At 42.4% G+C, this 13,684-nt stretch overlaps 1 protein-coding gene across 2 annotated transcripts in view; it reads left to right on the top strand.

The window, feature by feature from the left end:
* Positions 1 to 13,684, top strand: part of LOC124609337 (acylamino-acid-releasing enzyme-like) — a 134,901-nt gene that overhangs the window by 118,600 nt on the left and 2,617 nt on the right. For both annotated transcript variants that reach the window (XM_047140065.1, XM_047140066.1), the window contains exon 13: positions 12,490 to 12,699. In XM_047140065.1, the coding sequence (XP_046996021.1) occupies positions 12,490 to 12,699 (210 nt within the window). The remainder of the gene's footprint in view (positions 1 to 12,489; positions 12,700 to 13,684) is intronic.

The raw sequence follows: 13,684 nt of genomic DNA, 5'->3' as shown, positions 1-13,684 counted from the left end.
ATACATTTTTATTCAATCATGATCACTCAAGACATGTGCACAACTGGTTTCCACAGGCAGCCATCTTCTGATGTTTCAGTGTTGCAGTAATTATCACCACGTGAGTCAACAAAAAGCAGCAAAATGTCAACCCAGAGGATGTTTAAAAAATGTCACATCTTCCTACAGTAGGTAGTATTAGTTAAAACTAGAAGAAAACTTCCTATAATTATGCATCCGGAAACCAGTACCTGTTGAGATGTAGGCCATTTTGCATGTGATGGAGTAATGTGTAGTAAATGATGGTGATGGTGTCTTTTTGGAGAATGTTACCCTTGCAGAAAGACAACTACTGTGGTTTATGCACGACAGGGCATTTTCTGCAGATCGTGCTGCAGTACCTCACCACAGTGTTTCGTGTGTGATGGGATTGGTCAAGGTGGTCTGTTAGCATAGCTTTCCCATGTGCCAGAACTGAATCTGTTGGATTTCTGGCTGTAGGCACATTTAAAGGTTTTGATATATGCCCAACCCATTGACAATGTGCAGACATTATAAGAGCATATGACCAATGCATGGGATGCCATCTGAACAGAGTAGTGTGCATGATCCGCTATGGAGAAAAGCTGACAGATGTGTGCTAACCATATAAAGCACTGACTACGGTGTCAACCCACGGAAATGACAGGGTAGATTGGCCCATATCTCAACAGGAGTTGGTTTCCGGACATATCATTATAGGAACTTATCTTTTAATTTAACCAACGTACCTTTCTTGGGAATATTGCACTTTTTTTTAAACACTCTGTGTATTATCTATCACCAGTACAGTTCAAATAGATACAAACTGTAGCTATTTGTCACAGATTTACTGAAATGTTTTGAAGTGCTGTTGTGTAGTATGTCTTGATGAATTTCTGCTTTTTGGTGAATTTCATTGTCAAAATTATTGAAATATTTCTACATCAGAAGATGAATGTAATCAGCTGAAACTAGTAATGTGTATGGCGACTCAATAAAAGCTTTTGTCAAAGGTATATGGAATTTTCAAATAAGGCTTTTTTTAGGGGCTCAGATAAACACAGTACAGTAGATCCACAGTTTGGTGTAATGAATTTCAAATGAACAAGTCTTTTTTTAAATGCACGACTATTGAATTCAGTCTTTTCTCTTGTTGTGGGTGCCAACAAATAAGGGTGCTCTGTTATCATGACTTGTAAGAAAAGGTAAAAGTAACTACACTGTATACATACAACAGCATTTTCAGCATTTGTTTGATTGAATTGAGAAAGTATATGTACATATTTTCAAATGCTTTTTTTTCTTCAAACAAAATAATTACATACATACTGTGCAGCAATATTGTACCTATTGAATTAGTGTATTATGGAATACAACAAATGATAATAATCTTAATAAACAACTTCATGTACTGTTCTTTAACACACTAAATTTTAGTTGAAATACATTTTAGTTTAAAACAGTTACTAGCCGTAATACATTTTACTTCTGTACATTAATTTGGAAAAAAAATCATTAATTGTTGTTGGTTGTATCATTAAGGCAGTTTCTGAAGAAATCGCATCTGCCATGGAGGCATCAGAAGCGACAGTAAATATCTTGAAAACAGCAATTGCAGCTGCAGCTTCAGCCATGGGTGGCGATGTCATATCCTCATGTTCCTCCTCCTCCTCAGATGATGATGATGATGACGATGTTGTTGTTGTTGTTGCTGCTGCTGTGGTCTTCAGTCCTGAGACTGGTTTAATGCAGCTCTCCATGCTACTCTATCCTGTGCAAGGTTCTTCATCACCCAGTACCTACTGCAACCTACTACATCCTTCTGAACCTGTTTAGTGTATTCATCTCTTGGTCTCCCTCTACGATTTTTACCCTCCACGCTGCCCTCTTATACTAAATTGGTGATCCCTTGATGCCTCAGAACATGTCCACCAACCGATCCCTTCTTGTAGTCAAGTTGTGCCACAAACTTCTCTTCTCCCCAATCCTATTCAATACCTCCTCATTGGTTATGTGATCTGCCCATCTAATCTTCAGCATTCTTCTGTAGCACCACATTTCGAAAGCTTCTATTCTCTTCTTGTCCAAACTAGTTATTGTCCATGTTTCACTTCCATACATGGCTACACTCCATACAAATACTTTCAGAAACGACTTCCTGACACTTAAATCTATACTCGATGTTAACAAATTTCTCTTCTTCAAAAACACTTTCCTTGCCATTACCAGTCTACCTTTTATGTCCTCTCTACTTCGACCATCATCAGTTATTTTGCTCCCCAAATAGCAAAACTCCTTTACTACTGTAAGTGTCTCATTTCCTAATCTAATTCCCTCAGCATCACCCGAGTTAATTTTGACTACATTCCATTGTCCTTGTTTTGTTTTTATTGATGTTAATCTTATATCCTCCTTTCAAGACACTGTCCATTCCGTTCAACTGCTCTTCCAAGTCCTTTGCTGTCTCTGACAGAATTACAATGTCATCGGCGAACCTCAAAGTTTTTATTTCTTCTCCATGGATTTTAATACCTACTCCGAACTTTTCTTTTGTTTCCTTCACTACTTGCTCAATATACAGATTGAATAACATCGGGGAGAGGCTACAACCCTGTATCACTCCCTTCTCAACCACTGCTTCCCTTTCATGTCCCTCGGCTCTTATAACTGCCATCTGGTTTCTGTACTCCTTAATCTAGCTTCTAAGATAAGTCATAGGGTCAGTATTGCCTCACGTCTTCCAATATTTCTACGGAATCCAAACTGATCTTCCCCAAGGTCGGCTTCTACCAGATGATGATAGTAAAGCATTATCTTCTCTTTCTGCATCATCAGCGTAATTGATGACTGGTTCTTCAGCACCACAACTGGTGTCATACGGTACAGTCCATTCTCCCATATTGACACTACAAGAGGGAACCAACTGGATGTAAGCCTTAGAAGAGCAGATCAGATCCTAATTTGTATCCACATTATGAATAAATTCAGATGTTGAATCATTGGCTTCCCCTTCAGTTTCAGCAGTGTTATGAGTTGCTGTCCAGGCCACCTTAAAACAGTTGGTTTTTTGTCTGTTGTAACTTCATCCCAAGCAGAAGATATGTTGCGGATAGCTTGCAGGACATTTCAATGTGGAACTGTTTCTTGTAGTTCGACTGCACAGATGGCAGCCTTAACAAGCCAGTGTCTATAATTGTACTTCCATGAAGCAATTATTCCTTGAGCCAAAGGCTGCAGACATCTTGTGTTGTTAGCTGGTAAGAAGACAACTTCTCTGTTGAGAAGTTCAAGCTGTCAAACTGATGTGCTGAGGAGTGGTCGAACGTTAGCAAAATATTTCTCTCCCTCATAGCCATTTCTTATTGAACCTTCAAGAGCCAGCTATGGAGGAGAGATCTGGCCTTCCAGTGTCTGTTGTTACTTTCGTAATGGCATGGCAGATTGAATAAGTTGGCGCGTTTAAAGTAATGTAGACTTTAGTATTCCCTTACTGCATTTTCGTCCATAACATTTTTTGCCCTTAACATGTAGTATTTTTTCAGGCACCAAATTATAGAAATGCCACCTTTATCCATATTAAGCACATCTCTTGGGAGATACAAAGTAGAGACCTTGGAATGAAACCCCTATGTCCACTCATTGTAATCTTCCTCCTTTGCTCTATGTCTCTTCCCACAGGCAAGACAGCACTGATTTTATGCCTCTTTTGAAAACATCATATCCAGCCCTCAGAACACAAACCCACCATTTACCTTCTAGTGTGCGATTTCACGAGCCTTTTCTTGAATCGTGGGACTGGACAACGGAATTTGCTGTGAGTGCATGTTTTGGAACCATTCAAACAGGAATCCTCCACTTCTTCATGTTTGGATGGCCTCATACACTTTCTGCTGTTGCTAAATGAAGATCTTGCCAGACTTGCCTCTATTTTCTATCTTGAACTTATTATCAATGAGATCTGAAAGTCTTCTGTAACTTCTTTTTTTATTTTCTCTCCACTGTTGACCAAATGTAGTATTGCTGCTTTTGTTTTAGTATCAGAGCATTGTGATTTTGTTTCTGATTTGGCATCATATTGTGAGTGATGGAGCGATGGAACTCACTGTTCACAAACAAACAGTGACAGAAACCCTCCTGATAGTTGTATGTCCCGCACCATGTGTGATGTACTGACAAACCCCTCAATTCCCCCACCCTTGCCTCTTACACTGTGGAAGTGACACATGGGCAGCAAGCAAATGATTGGGCCATTGTTTCAGAATTAAATTATGTACATTATTGAGAAAAATTATGTGAAATGCATAACGGAAACTATTGTAGTGCACTAACACACACACACACACACACACACACACACACACACACACACACACATATATATATATATATATATATATATATATATATATATATATATATATATATATATATATATATAATAGAGGGAAACATTCCACGTGGGAAAAATATGTCTAAAAAGAAAGATGATGAAACTTACCAAACAAAAGCGCTGGCAGGTCGATAGACACACAAACATACACACAAAATTCTAGCTTTCGCAACCAATGGTTGCCTCGTCAGGAAAGAGGGAAGGAGAAGGAAAGACAAAAGGATATGGGTTTTAAGGGAGAGGGTAAGGAGTCATTCCAATCCCGGGAGCGGAAAGACTTACCTTAGGGGGAAAAAAGGACAGGTATACACTCGCACACACACACACATATCCATCCACACATACACAGACACAAGCAGACATTTGTAAAGGCCAAGGCATGTTTGCGGAGGGAATGTAAATAAAACTTAATGGGGTCGTTGTGAAGGTGTTGTGAGGGTGACATGGTACTAGAAGGTGGAAAGTGGAACACGAGGCTGAAATGAAAATGAAAATAAATATGAAAAAATATATGGGGAGAGATAAAGGTAAAATTAGAAAGCAAATGGAGATCTGGTGTGAAAAAAGGCGAAAAAGGGTTGGTTAGGGCTGGGCTATGTTGATCCTGTGGTGAACTTGTGTAGGTAGATAATGATGTGCATAAAGGTTAGGTGGTTGTGTTGCCGCCAAAACACGTTAAAGGGTGGAGAAATTCGGGAAAATTTCGAAAAAACTACGTGAGGATGTATTAAAAGGAGTGGTTTGGTGGTGGCAGATTATGGAAATGAAGCTAACAATTGTTTGATGAAGAAATAATGACGTTAAAACCTGTGGGAAGCGGCTAAAAATGATCGGTGATGTGAGAAAAATGGAAATGGAAATAAAGCAAAAGTTATTAAAACTGCCGAAAGGGTTGTTTAATAGCTAAAAGGAACTGTTTGTGGACTGGAAACGGTGGATTTTATAGCAGCAAAGCGGGGAAAAAAAAAAAAATTTTTTTTTGGTTATGGTTTCGAAGTGATTTACGTATTATTACGTATTATTGAGTGTATATCGACGGGATAAAATTGTATACTGGATTACGGTAAAAAAGGGAGAAGGTGAATAGAAAGTGAAACTGCTGGCAAAAACAGAAGGAGGAAATAAGACGACAGAAAAGACTTCGAAATGTAACAGTGACAATAACAATAACGATAACAATAACAAACGTGATTGTTGGCTTCAAATTAATGATATGAATATAATAGAGGGAAACATTCCACGTGGGAAAAATATGTCTAAAAAGAAAGATGATGAAACTTACCAAACAAAAGCGCTGGCAGGTCGATAGACACACAAACAAACACAAACATACACACAAAATTCTAGCTTTCGCAACCAATGGTTGCCTCGTCAGGAAAGAGGGAAGGAGAAGGAAAGACAAAAGGATATGGGTTTTAAGGGAGAGGGTAAGGAGTCATTCCAATCCCGGGAGCGGAAAGACTTACCTTAGGGGGAAAAAAGGACAGGTATACACTCGCACACACACACATATCCATCCACACATACACAGACACAAGCAGACATTTGTAAAGGCAAAGAGTTTGGGCAGAGATGTCAGTCGGGGCAGATGTACAGAGGCAAAGATGAAGTTGAAAGACAGGTGAGGTATGAGCGGCGGCAAATTGAAATTAGAAATTAGCGGAGATTGAGGCCTGGCGGATAGCGAGAAGAAAGGATATGCTGAAGGGCAAGTTCCCATCTCCGGAGTTCTGACAGGTTGGTGTTAGTGGGAAGTATCCAGATAACCTGGACGGTGTAACACTGTGCCAAGATGTGCTGGCCGTGCACCAAGGCATGTTTAGCCACAGGGTGATCCTCATTACCAACAAACACTGTCTGCCTGTGTCCATTCATGCGAATGGACAGTTTGTTGCTGGTCATTCCCACATAGAACGCTTCACAGTGTAGGCAGGTCAGTTGGTAAATCACGTGGGTGCTTTCACACGTGGCTCTGCCTTTGATCGTGTACACCTTCCGGGTTACAGGACTGGAATAGGTGGTGGTGGGAGGGTGCATGGGACAGGTTTTACACCGGGGGCGGTTACAGGGGTAGGAGCCAGAGGGTAGGGAAGGTGGTTTGGGGATTTCATAGGGATGAACTAAGAGGTTGCGAAGGTTAGGTGGACGGCGGAAAGACACTCTTGGTGGAGTGGGGAGGATTTCATGAAGGATGGATCTCATTTCAGGGCAGGATTTGAGGAAGTCGTATCCCTGCTGGAGAGCCACATTCAGAATCTGATCCAGTCCCGGAAAGTATCCCGTCACAAGTGGGGCACTTTTGGGGTTCTTCTGTGGAAGGTTCCGGGTTTGAGGAGATGAGGATGTGGCTCTGGTTATTTGCTTCTGTACCAGGTCGGGAGGGTAGTTACGGGATGCAAAAGCTGTTTTCAGGTTGTTGGTGTAATGGTTCAAGGATTCCGGACTGGAGCAGATTCGTTTGCCACGAAGACCAAGGCTGTAGGGAAGGGACCGTTTGATGTGGAATGGGTGGCAGCTGTCATAATGGAGGTACTGTTGCTTGTTGGTGGGTTTAATGTGGACGGACGTGTGAAGCTGGCCATTGGACAGGTGGAGGTCAACGTCAAGGAAAGTGGCATGGGATTTGGAGTAGGACCAGGTGAATCTGATGGAACCAAAGGAGTTAAGGTTGGAGAGGAAATTCTGGAGTTCTTCTTCACTGTGAGTCCAGATCACGAAAATGTCATCAATAAATCTGTACCAAACTTCGGGTTGGCAGGCCTGGGTAACCAGGAAGGCTTCCTCTAAGCGACCCATGAATAGGTTGGCATACGAGGGGGCCATCCTCGTACCCATGGCTGTTCCCTTTAATTGTTGGTATGTCTGGCCTTCAAAAGTGAAGAAGTTGTGGGTCAGGATGAAGCTGGCTAAGGTAATGAGGAAAGAGGTTTTAGGTAGGGCGGCAGGTGATCGGCGTGAAAGGAAGTGCTCCATCGCAGCGAGGCCCTGGACATGCGGAATATTTGTGTATAAGGAAGTGGCATCTGGCTGCAACCCTTCTTTCCATCAGTCCCTATACCAGTTCCAAACCAAACAATCCATTGCCCTCACCCACCTAATCCTTCACCTACACATCCACTCAGCCAATCAACACGCCCATCAACTCCTATCCTTTATAAAAATCCTCAATCTTTCCTCTCCCACATCCACACCTGTTGTTCAGAGCATCCTCCCACAGGCCAACCGCAAATTAGAACAGCATGCCACCCTCCACCTTAAAAAACTATCCAATCTCCTGGTTTCCCACCTCCGGAAAGGCAACTCACTCACCCTTCACAACCTTTCCAGCAAACCTCAACCTCCTCTCATTGCACACAAACCCAGTCTCTCCCATCTACTCAATCTCCCACTTCCAGCTCCACTCCCTCCAAAACCTCAAAATTCCAATCAACGCAATCTGGAACCACAACACCCCAATTCCGTGGTTAACCTTTCCTCCAAACCTCTCTCCCAATCCGAAACCTCTGTCCTATCCAAAGGCCTCACCTTCAGCCCCACTCCCAGATTTAACCAAACAGCCCTCGTCAAAGATTTACTGTCCTACACCCGTACTCTCTGCTGGAAATATCACTTTGCCACGAAGAAAAATGATCCTAATCCTACTCCTAATGATCCAATTCCCCAAGACACTATCCAAATTGAACCATGCCTGGAACAGTTCCGTCCTCCGTCACAGCGGGACCCACCTCCTCTTCCTCAAAATCACCCTCTCCTAACCTTCCAGGAATTTCTGACTTCCAGCCTTGCCTCTCAATCCTTCTTAAAAAACCTTAATCCTACTCCCAACATCACCACTGCTGAAGCCCAGGCTATCCGTGATCTGAAGGCTGACCGATCCATCGTCATTCTTCCGGCGGACAAGGGTTCCACAACTGTGGTACTTGATCGTCGGGAGTATGTGGCTGAGGGACTGCGTCAGCTTTCAGACAACACTACTTACAAAGTTTGCCAAGGCAATCCCATTCCTGATGTCCAGGCGGAGCTTCAAGGAATCCTCAGAACCTTAGGCCCCCTACAAAACCTTTCACCCAACTCCATCAACCTCCTGACCCCACCAACACCCCGCACCCCTACCTTCTACCTTCTTCCCAAAATTCACAAACCCAATCATCCCGGCCGTCCCATTGTAGCTGGTTACCAAGCCCCCACCGAACGCATCTCTGCCTACGTAGATCAACACCTTCAACCCATTACATGCAGTCTCCCATCGTTCATCAAAGACACCAACCACTTTCTCAAACGCCTGGAATCCCTACCCAGTCTGTTACCCCCGGAAACCATCCTTGTAACCATTGATGCCACTTCCTTATACACAAATATTCCGCATGTCCAGGGCCTCGCTGCGATGGAGCACTTCCTTTCACGCCGATCACCTGCCGCCCTACCTAAAACCTCTTTCCTCATTACCTTAGCCAGCTTCATCCTGACCCACAACTTCTTCACTTTTGAAGGCCAGACATACCAACAATTAAAGGGAACAGCCATGGGTACGAGGATGGCCCCCTCGTATGCCAACCTATTCATGGGTCGCTTAGAGGAAGCCTTCCTGGTTACCCAGGCCTGCCAACCCGAAGTTTGGTACAGATTTATTGATGACATTTTCGTGATCTGGACTCACAGTGAAGAAGAACTCCAGAATTTCCTCTCCAACCTTAACTCCTTTGGTTCCATCAGATTCACCTGGTCCTACTCCAAATCCCATGCCACTTTCCTTGACGTTGACCTCCACCTGTCCAATGGCCAGCTTCACACGTCCGTCCACATTAAACCCACCAACAAGCAACAGTACCTCCATTATGACAGCTGCCACCCATTCCACATCAAACGGTCCCTTCCCTACAGCCTTGGTCTTCGTGGCAAACGAATCTGCTCCAGTCCGGAATCCTTGAACCATTACACCAACAACCTGAAAACAGCTTTTGCATCCCGTAACTACCCTCCCGACCTGGTACAGAAGCAAATAACCAGAGCCACATCCTCATCTCCTCAAACCCGGAACCTTCCACAGAAGAACCCCAAAAGTGCCCCACTTGTGACGGGATACTTTCCGGGACTGGATCAGATTCTGAATGTGGCTCTCCAGCAGGGATACGACTTCCTCAAATCCTGCCCTGAAATGAGATCCATCCTTCATGAAATCCTCCCCACTCCACCAAGAGTGTCTTTCCGCCGTCCACCTAACCTTCGCAACCTCTTAGTTCATCCCTATGAAATCCCCAAACCACCTTCCCTACCCTCTGGCTCCTACCCCTGTAACCGCCCCCGGTGTAAAACCTGTCCCATGCACCCTCCCACCACCACCTATTCCAGTCCTGTAACCCGGAAGGTGTACACGATCAAAGACAGAGCCACGTGTGAAAGCACCCACGTGATTTACCAACTGACCTGCCTACACTGTGAAGCGTTCTATGTGGGAATGACCAGCAACAAACTGTCCATTCGCATGAATGGACACAGGCAGACAGTGTTTGTTGGTAATGAGGATCACCCTGTGGCTAAACATGCCTTGGTGCACGGCCAGCACATCTTGGCACAGTGTTACACCGTCCGGGTTATCTGGATACTTCCCACTAACACCAACCTGTCAGAACTCCGGAGATGGGAACTTGCCCTTCAGCATATCCTTTCTTCTCGCTATCCGCCAGGCCTCAATCTCCGCTAATTTCTAATTTCAATTTGCCGCCGCTCATACCTCACCTGTCTTTCAACTTCATCTTTGCCTCTGTACATCTGCCCCGACTGACATCTCTGCCCAAACTCTTTGCCTTTACAAATGTCTGCTTGTGTCTGTGTATGTGTGGATGGATATGTGTGTGTGTGCGAGTGTATACCTGTCCTTTTTTCCCCCTAAGGTAAGTCTTTCCGCTCCCGGGATTGGAATGACTCCTTACCCTCTCCCTTAAAACCCATATCCTTTTGTCTTTCCTTCTCCTTCCCTCTTTCCTGACGAGGCAACCATTGGTTGCGAAAGCTAGAATTTTGTGTGTATGTTTGTGTTTGTTTGTGTGTCTATCGACCTGCCAGCGCTTTTGTTTGGTAAGTTTCATCATCTTTCTTTTTAGATATATTTTTCCCACGTGGAATGTTTCCCTCTATTATATACAGGGCGTTTCAAAAAGAAAGAGCAGATTTCAAACATTTATTTCTCAAAAACTACAAATGATAGAAACACAATTCCAACGGTCCTTCACTCAATATGAGTACCAAATGTTACACAACAAATATCAAAACTGTACCTCAATATGAGCACCATTTGTTACACGACAAATATCAAACCGGTATCTCATTTCTTGCCACACACGACGCAACTGGTCTTTAGTTACCGAATTCACGGCCGCAACAATTCGATGTCGTACCTCTTGAAGAGTAGCGGGCATAGGTGGGACATAAACACAGTCCTTTATGTACCCCCACAAATAAAAATCGCAGGGAGTAAGGTCTGGTGACCTGGGAGGCCACAGACGATGACATTGATCTTGTGCTCCTGCTCTTCCAATCCACCGTCCTGGAATGGTGTTATTTAGGTACCGTCGTACAGGTTCAGAGAAGTGTGGTGGGGCGCCATCTTGCATGAAGATGAAGTGATTTGAATCTTCCTGAAGTTGAGGAAATAGCCAGTTTTCTAACATGTCCAGGTAAATGGTTCCTGTGATAGTTTTCTCCATGAAAAAGAAAGGTCCATAAACTTTGTTTACCGAAATTGCACAAAAGACGTTAACCTTTGGTGAGTCTCTTTCATGTTGAATAACGTCCCTCGGAGTTTCACTCGCCCAAATTCGTACGTTATGCCGATTAACTTTACCAGAAATGTGAAACGTTGATTCATCTGAAAAAATTAATCGTTCGGCAAAATTGTCCTCTTCCATGTCCTGTAGAATTGCAGTTGAAAATTCGAACCTTTTGTTGTGGTCGTCAGGACGCAATGCTTGCAATAACTGCAGTTTGTACGGCTTCATGTGCAGACGCTTACTCAGAACGCGCCATACCGTTGTTTTAGACATGTTTAGTTCGTGACTTGCCCGTGTCGTGGATTTTCTAGGGCTCCTTTCGTAAGCTGCACGGACACGCTCGACATTTTCATCCGATGTGCGTGGACGACCCGTGCTTTTTCGCTTGCAGATGCAACCATCTTCTACGAATCTGTGATGCCACTCATAAATTTGCTTATGACGAGGCGGCTGTTTGTTGAATTGACGGCGGAATGCACGTTGCACACCAACAATGGACTCTAACTTTGCAAATTGCAGCACACAAAGTGATCGTTCCTGTGGTGTCGTCGCCATTTTCCTACAAACAAACGCCAGCGCCACTGCGGATTTGCATGGAACTTCTGCGCGGACCATTGAAAAACTTTGAACCTTTCTCTGACAAGAAACGTTTGAATTGTGTTTCTATCATTTGTAGTTTTTGAGAAATAAATGTTTGAAATCTGCTCTTTCTTTTTGAAACGCCCTGTATATATATATATATATATATATATATATATATATATATATATATATACACACACACACACACACACACACACACACACACACTTATTCAGTTTAGATGATGAATATGAACTGGAACATGTAATGTGGGGGCCAGCTTTTAGTTTGTAGTACAAGTTATACAAAATTAGGTTTAAGTGGTAGATTTTTTTGCTGTTATTCAGTAGGGATTCAAAAGCTAGTATTGGTTAAGCGAGTTTCGAAATAATGAGTCTACTGTAATGGATTAAGAGTGGAAACCGTCATTGTGAAGCCTATGCCAAGTGTGACAGACAAGATGTAGTATTTTTGGACTTGGGACTTCATTCGTTATGTTCCTTACCATTCAAATGCCATTTACCTTAAGCATTATCTCCACTTCTACTAGCCAGAAAATATGACATTTGTATTTACTCTTCCACTTGTGGTCTACTCCAGTTCATGCTGCTTCTTTGTTTTGAAGTAAGACTGTTTTTACTTTTGATTATTACATTTTATGTTTTGCAATTTAAATGGAACTAGAGTTAACAGAATTGTTAATCTCGTTACATCTTTCAATCTCAAGTAAAATGCAACTTCATATTCTAGGACGGCAGTGGAAGCTGGCTATCAGTACAATGTGCTACAAGACATGAGCCTTGAAGCATTTGAGAAGATGAAGAAATGTTCGCCTGTTAACCATATAAATAATGTAGTTGCCCCAACATTATTTATGGTTGGGAAGAAGGATGCAAGAGTGCCAAGCAGTCAAGCAATTGGTTACTACCACCTTCTGCGGTCTAACAATGTTAAAACAAAGTAAGTAACAATATTGAAGTTCGACAGAAGTCTTAATGTTCTTGTTGTTGGAATACCAAATTACACGTCTTGTTCACTGCTCAAAGAATTTTTGGTAAAATATGTTACGGCCCGTTTTTGGAGCTACCTAAAGTACTGCCTAGAAATAAACACAGTGGAAGGAAGATGGCTACTACCCACTGTCAAGACTTGTAGCAAGCATTTCAGAAAGCAGAGATCGATGATGTAGCATTGTATTTTCTTATTTCTTTAATGGGCCAATGTGTCAGTGCTGCTCCTTGAATACACAAATCACAAGAAACGCTGTAAAGGACATTCATGCGATCCACAACAACTTGTAATTTGTGTGCGTGTGCTGTGGAAGAAGAAAGGGTACTTATTCTTCCTGTTCCCTGTTGAAACCTGTAGGGTTTTTCCTGAGTTGGAAACAGTTTTTCTTAATTGTTTTTATTGTTACACTATCATTTCTGTTGTACTGATGAAATGTGTAAGAGAAGCTGGTACAGAAATCTTAAACTTGTATACCACAACAATCAAGGAGCATCTCATTTCCAGTGCTACCCTTCCTTACTTCTAAAATAGTAAATATGCAATTAATTTATGTATAAATTAGTGCAATCGCATGAGAAACTGAAATATCTGGCAGAATTACAATTTGCAGACATAAAAATGTCCATATTATTGTTGTATTGTACATTTAATTTCCTTCACTTACACAGATTTTATACAATGTATTGGAGAGATTACGATTTTTAATCATAGATACCAATTACATATGTTTTTGCTTGCAATTTGGGCATTTTAATCGATTCTACAGTCTTCTCAGTTTTGCGTAATTGGGGGTTTCGCTGTACTTGTGAAAACTTCTGATGTATATATCATATTACAGTTAAATTTAAAAAAGATCTCTTAATCCATTCAAGAATCTGTTTCCTATTGACTGATATTTCTAGCTCTTTAAGTAGGTCAAGCTTCCTTCCTTTCT

The sequence above is a fragment of the Schistocerca americana genome, chromosome 1, assembly GCF_021461395.2.
Source record: "Schistocerca americana isolate TAMUIC-IGC-003095 chromosome 1, iqSchAmer2.1, whole genome shotgun sequence".
In the NCBI taxonomy this organism is placed as follows: Eukaryota; Metazoa; Arthropoda; class Insecta; order Orthoptera; family Acrididae; genus Schistocerca; species Schistocerca americana.
This window is presented reverse-complemented; position numbering and strand designations above follow the sequence as displayed.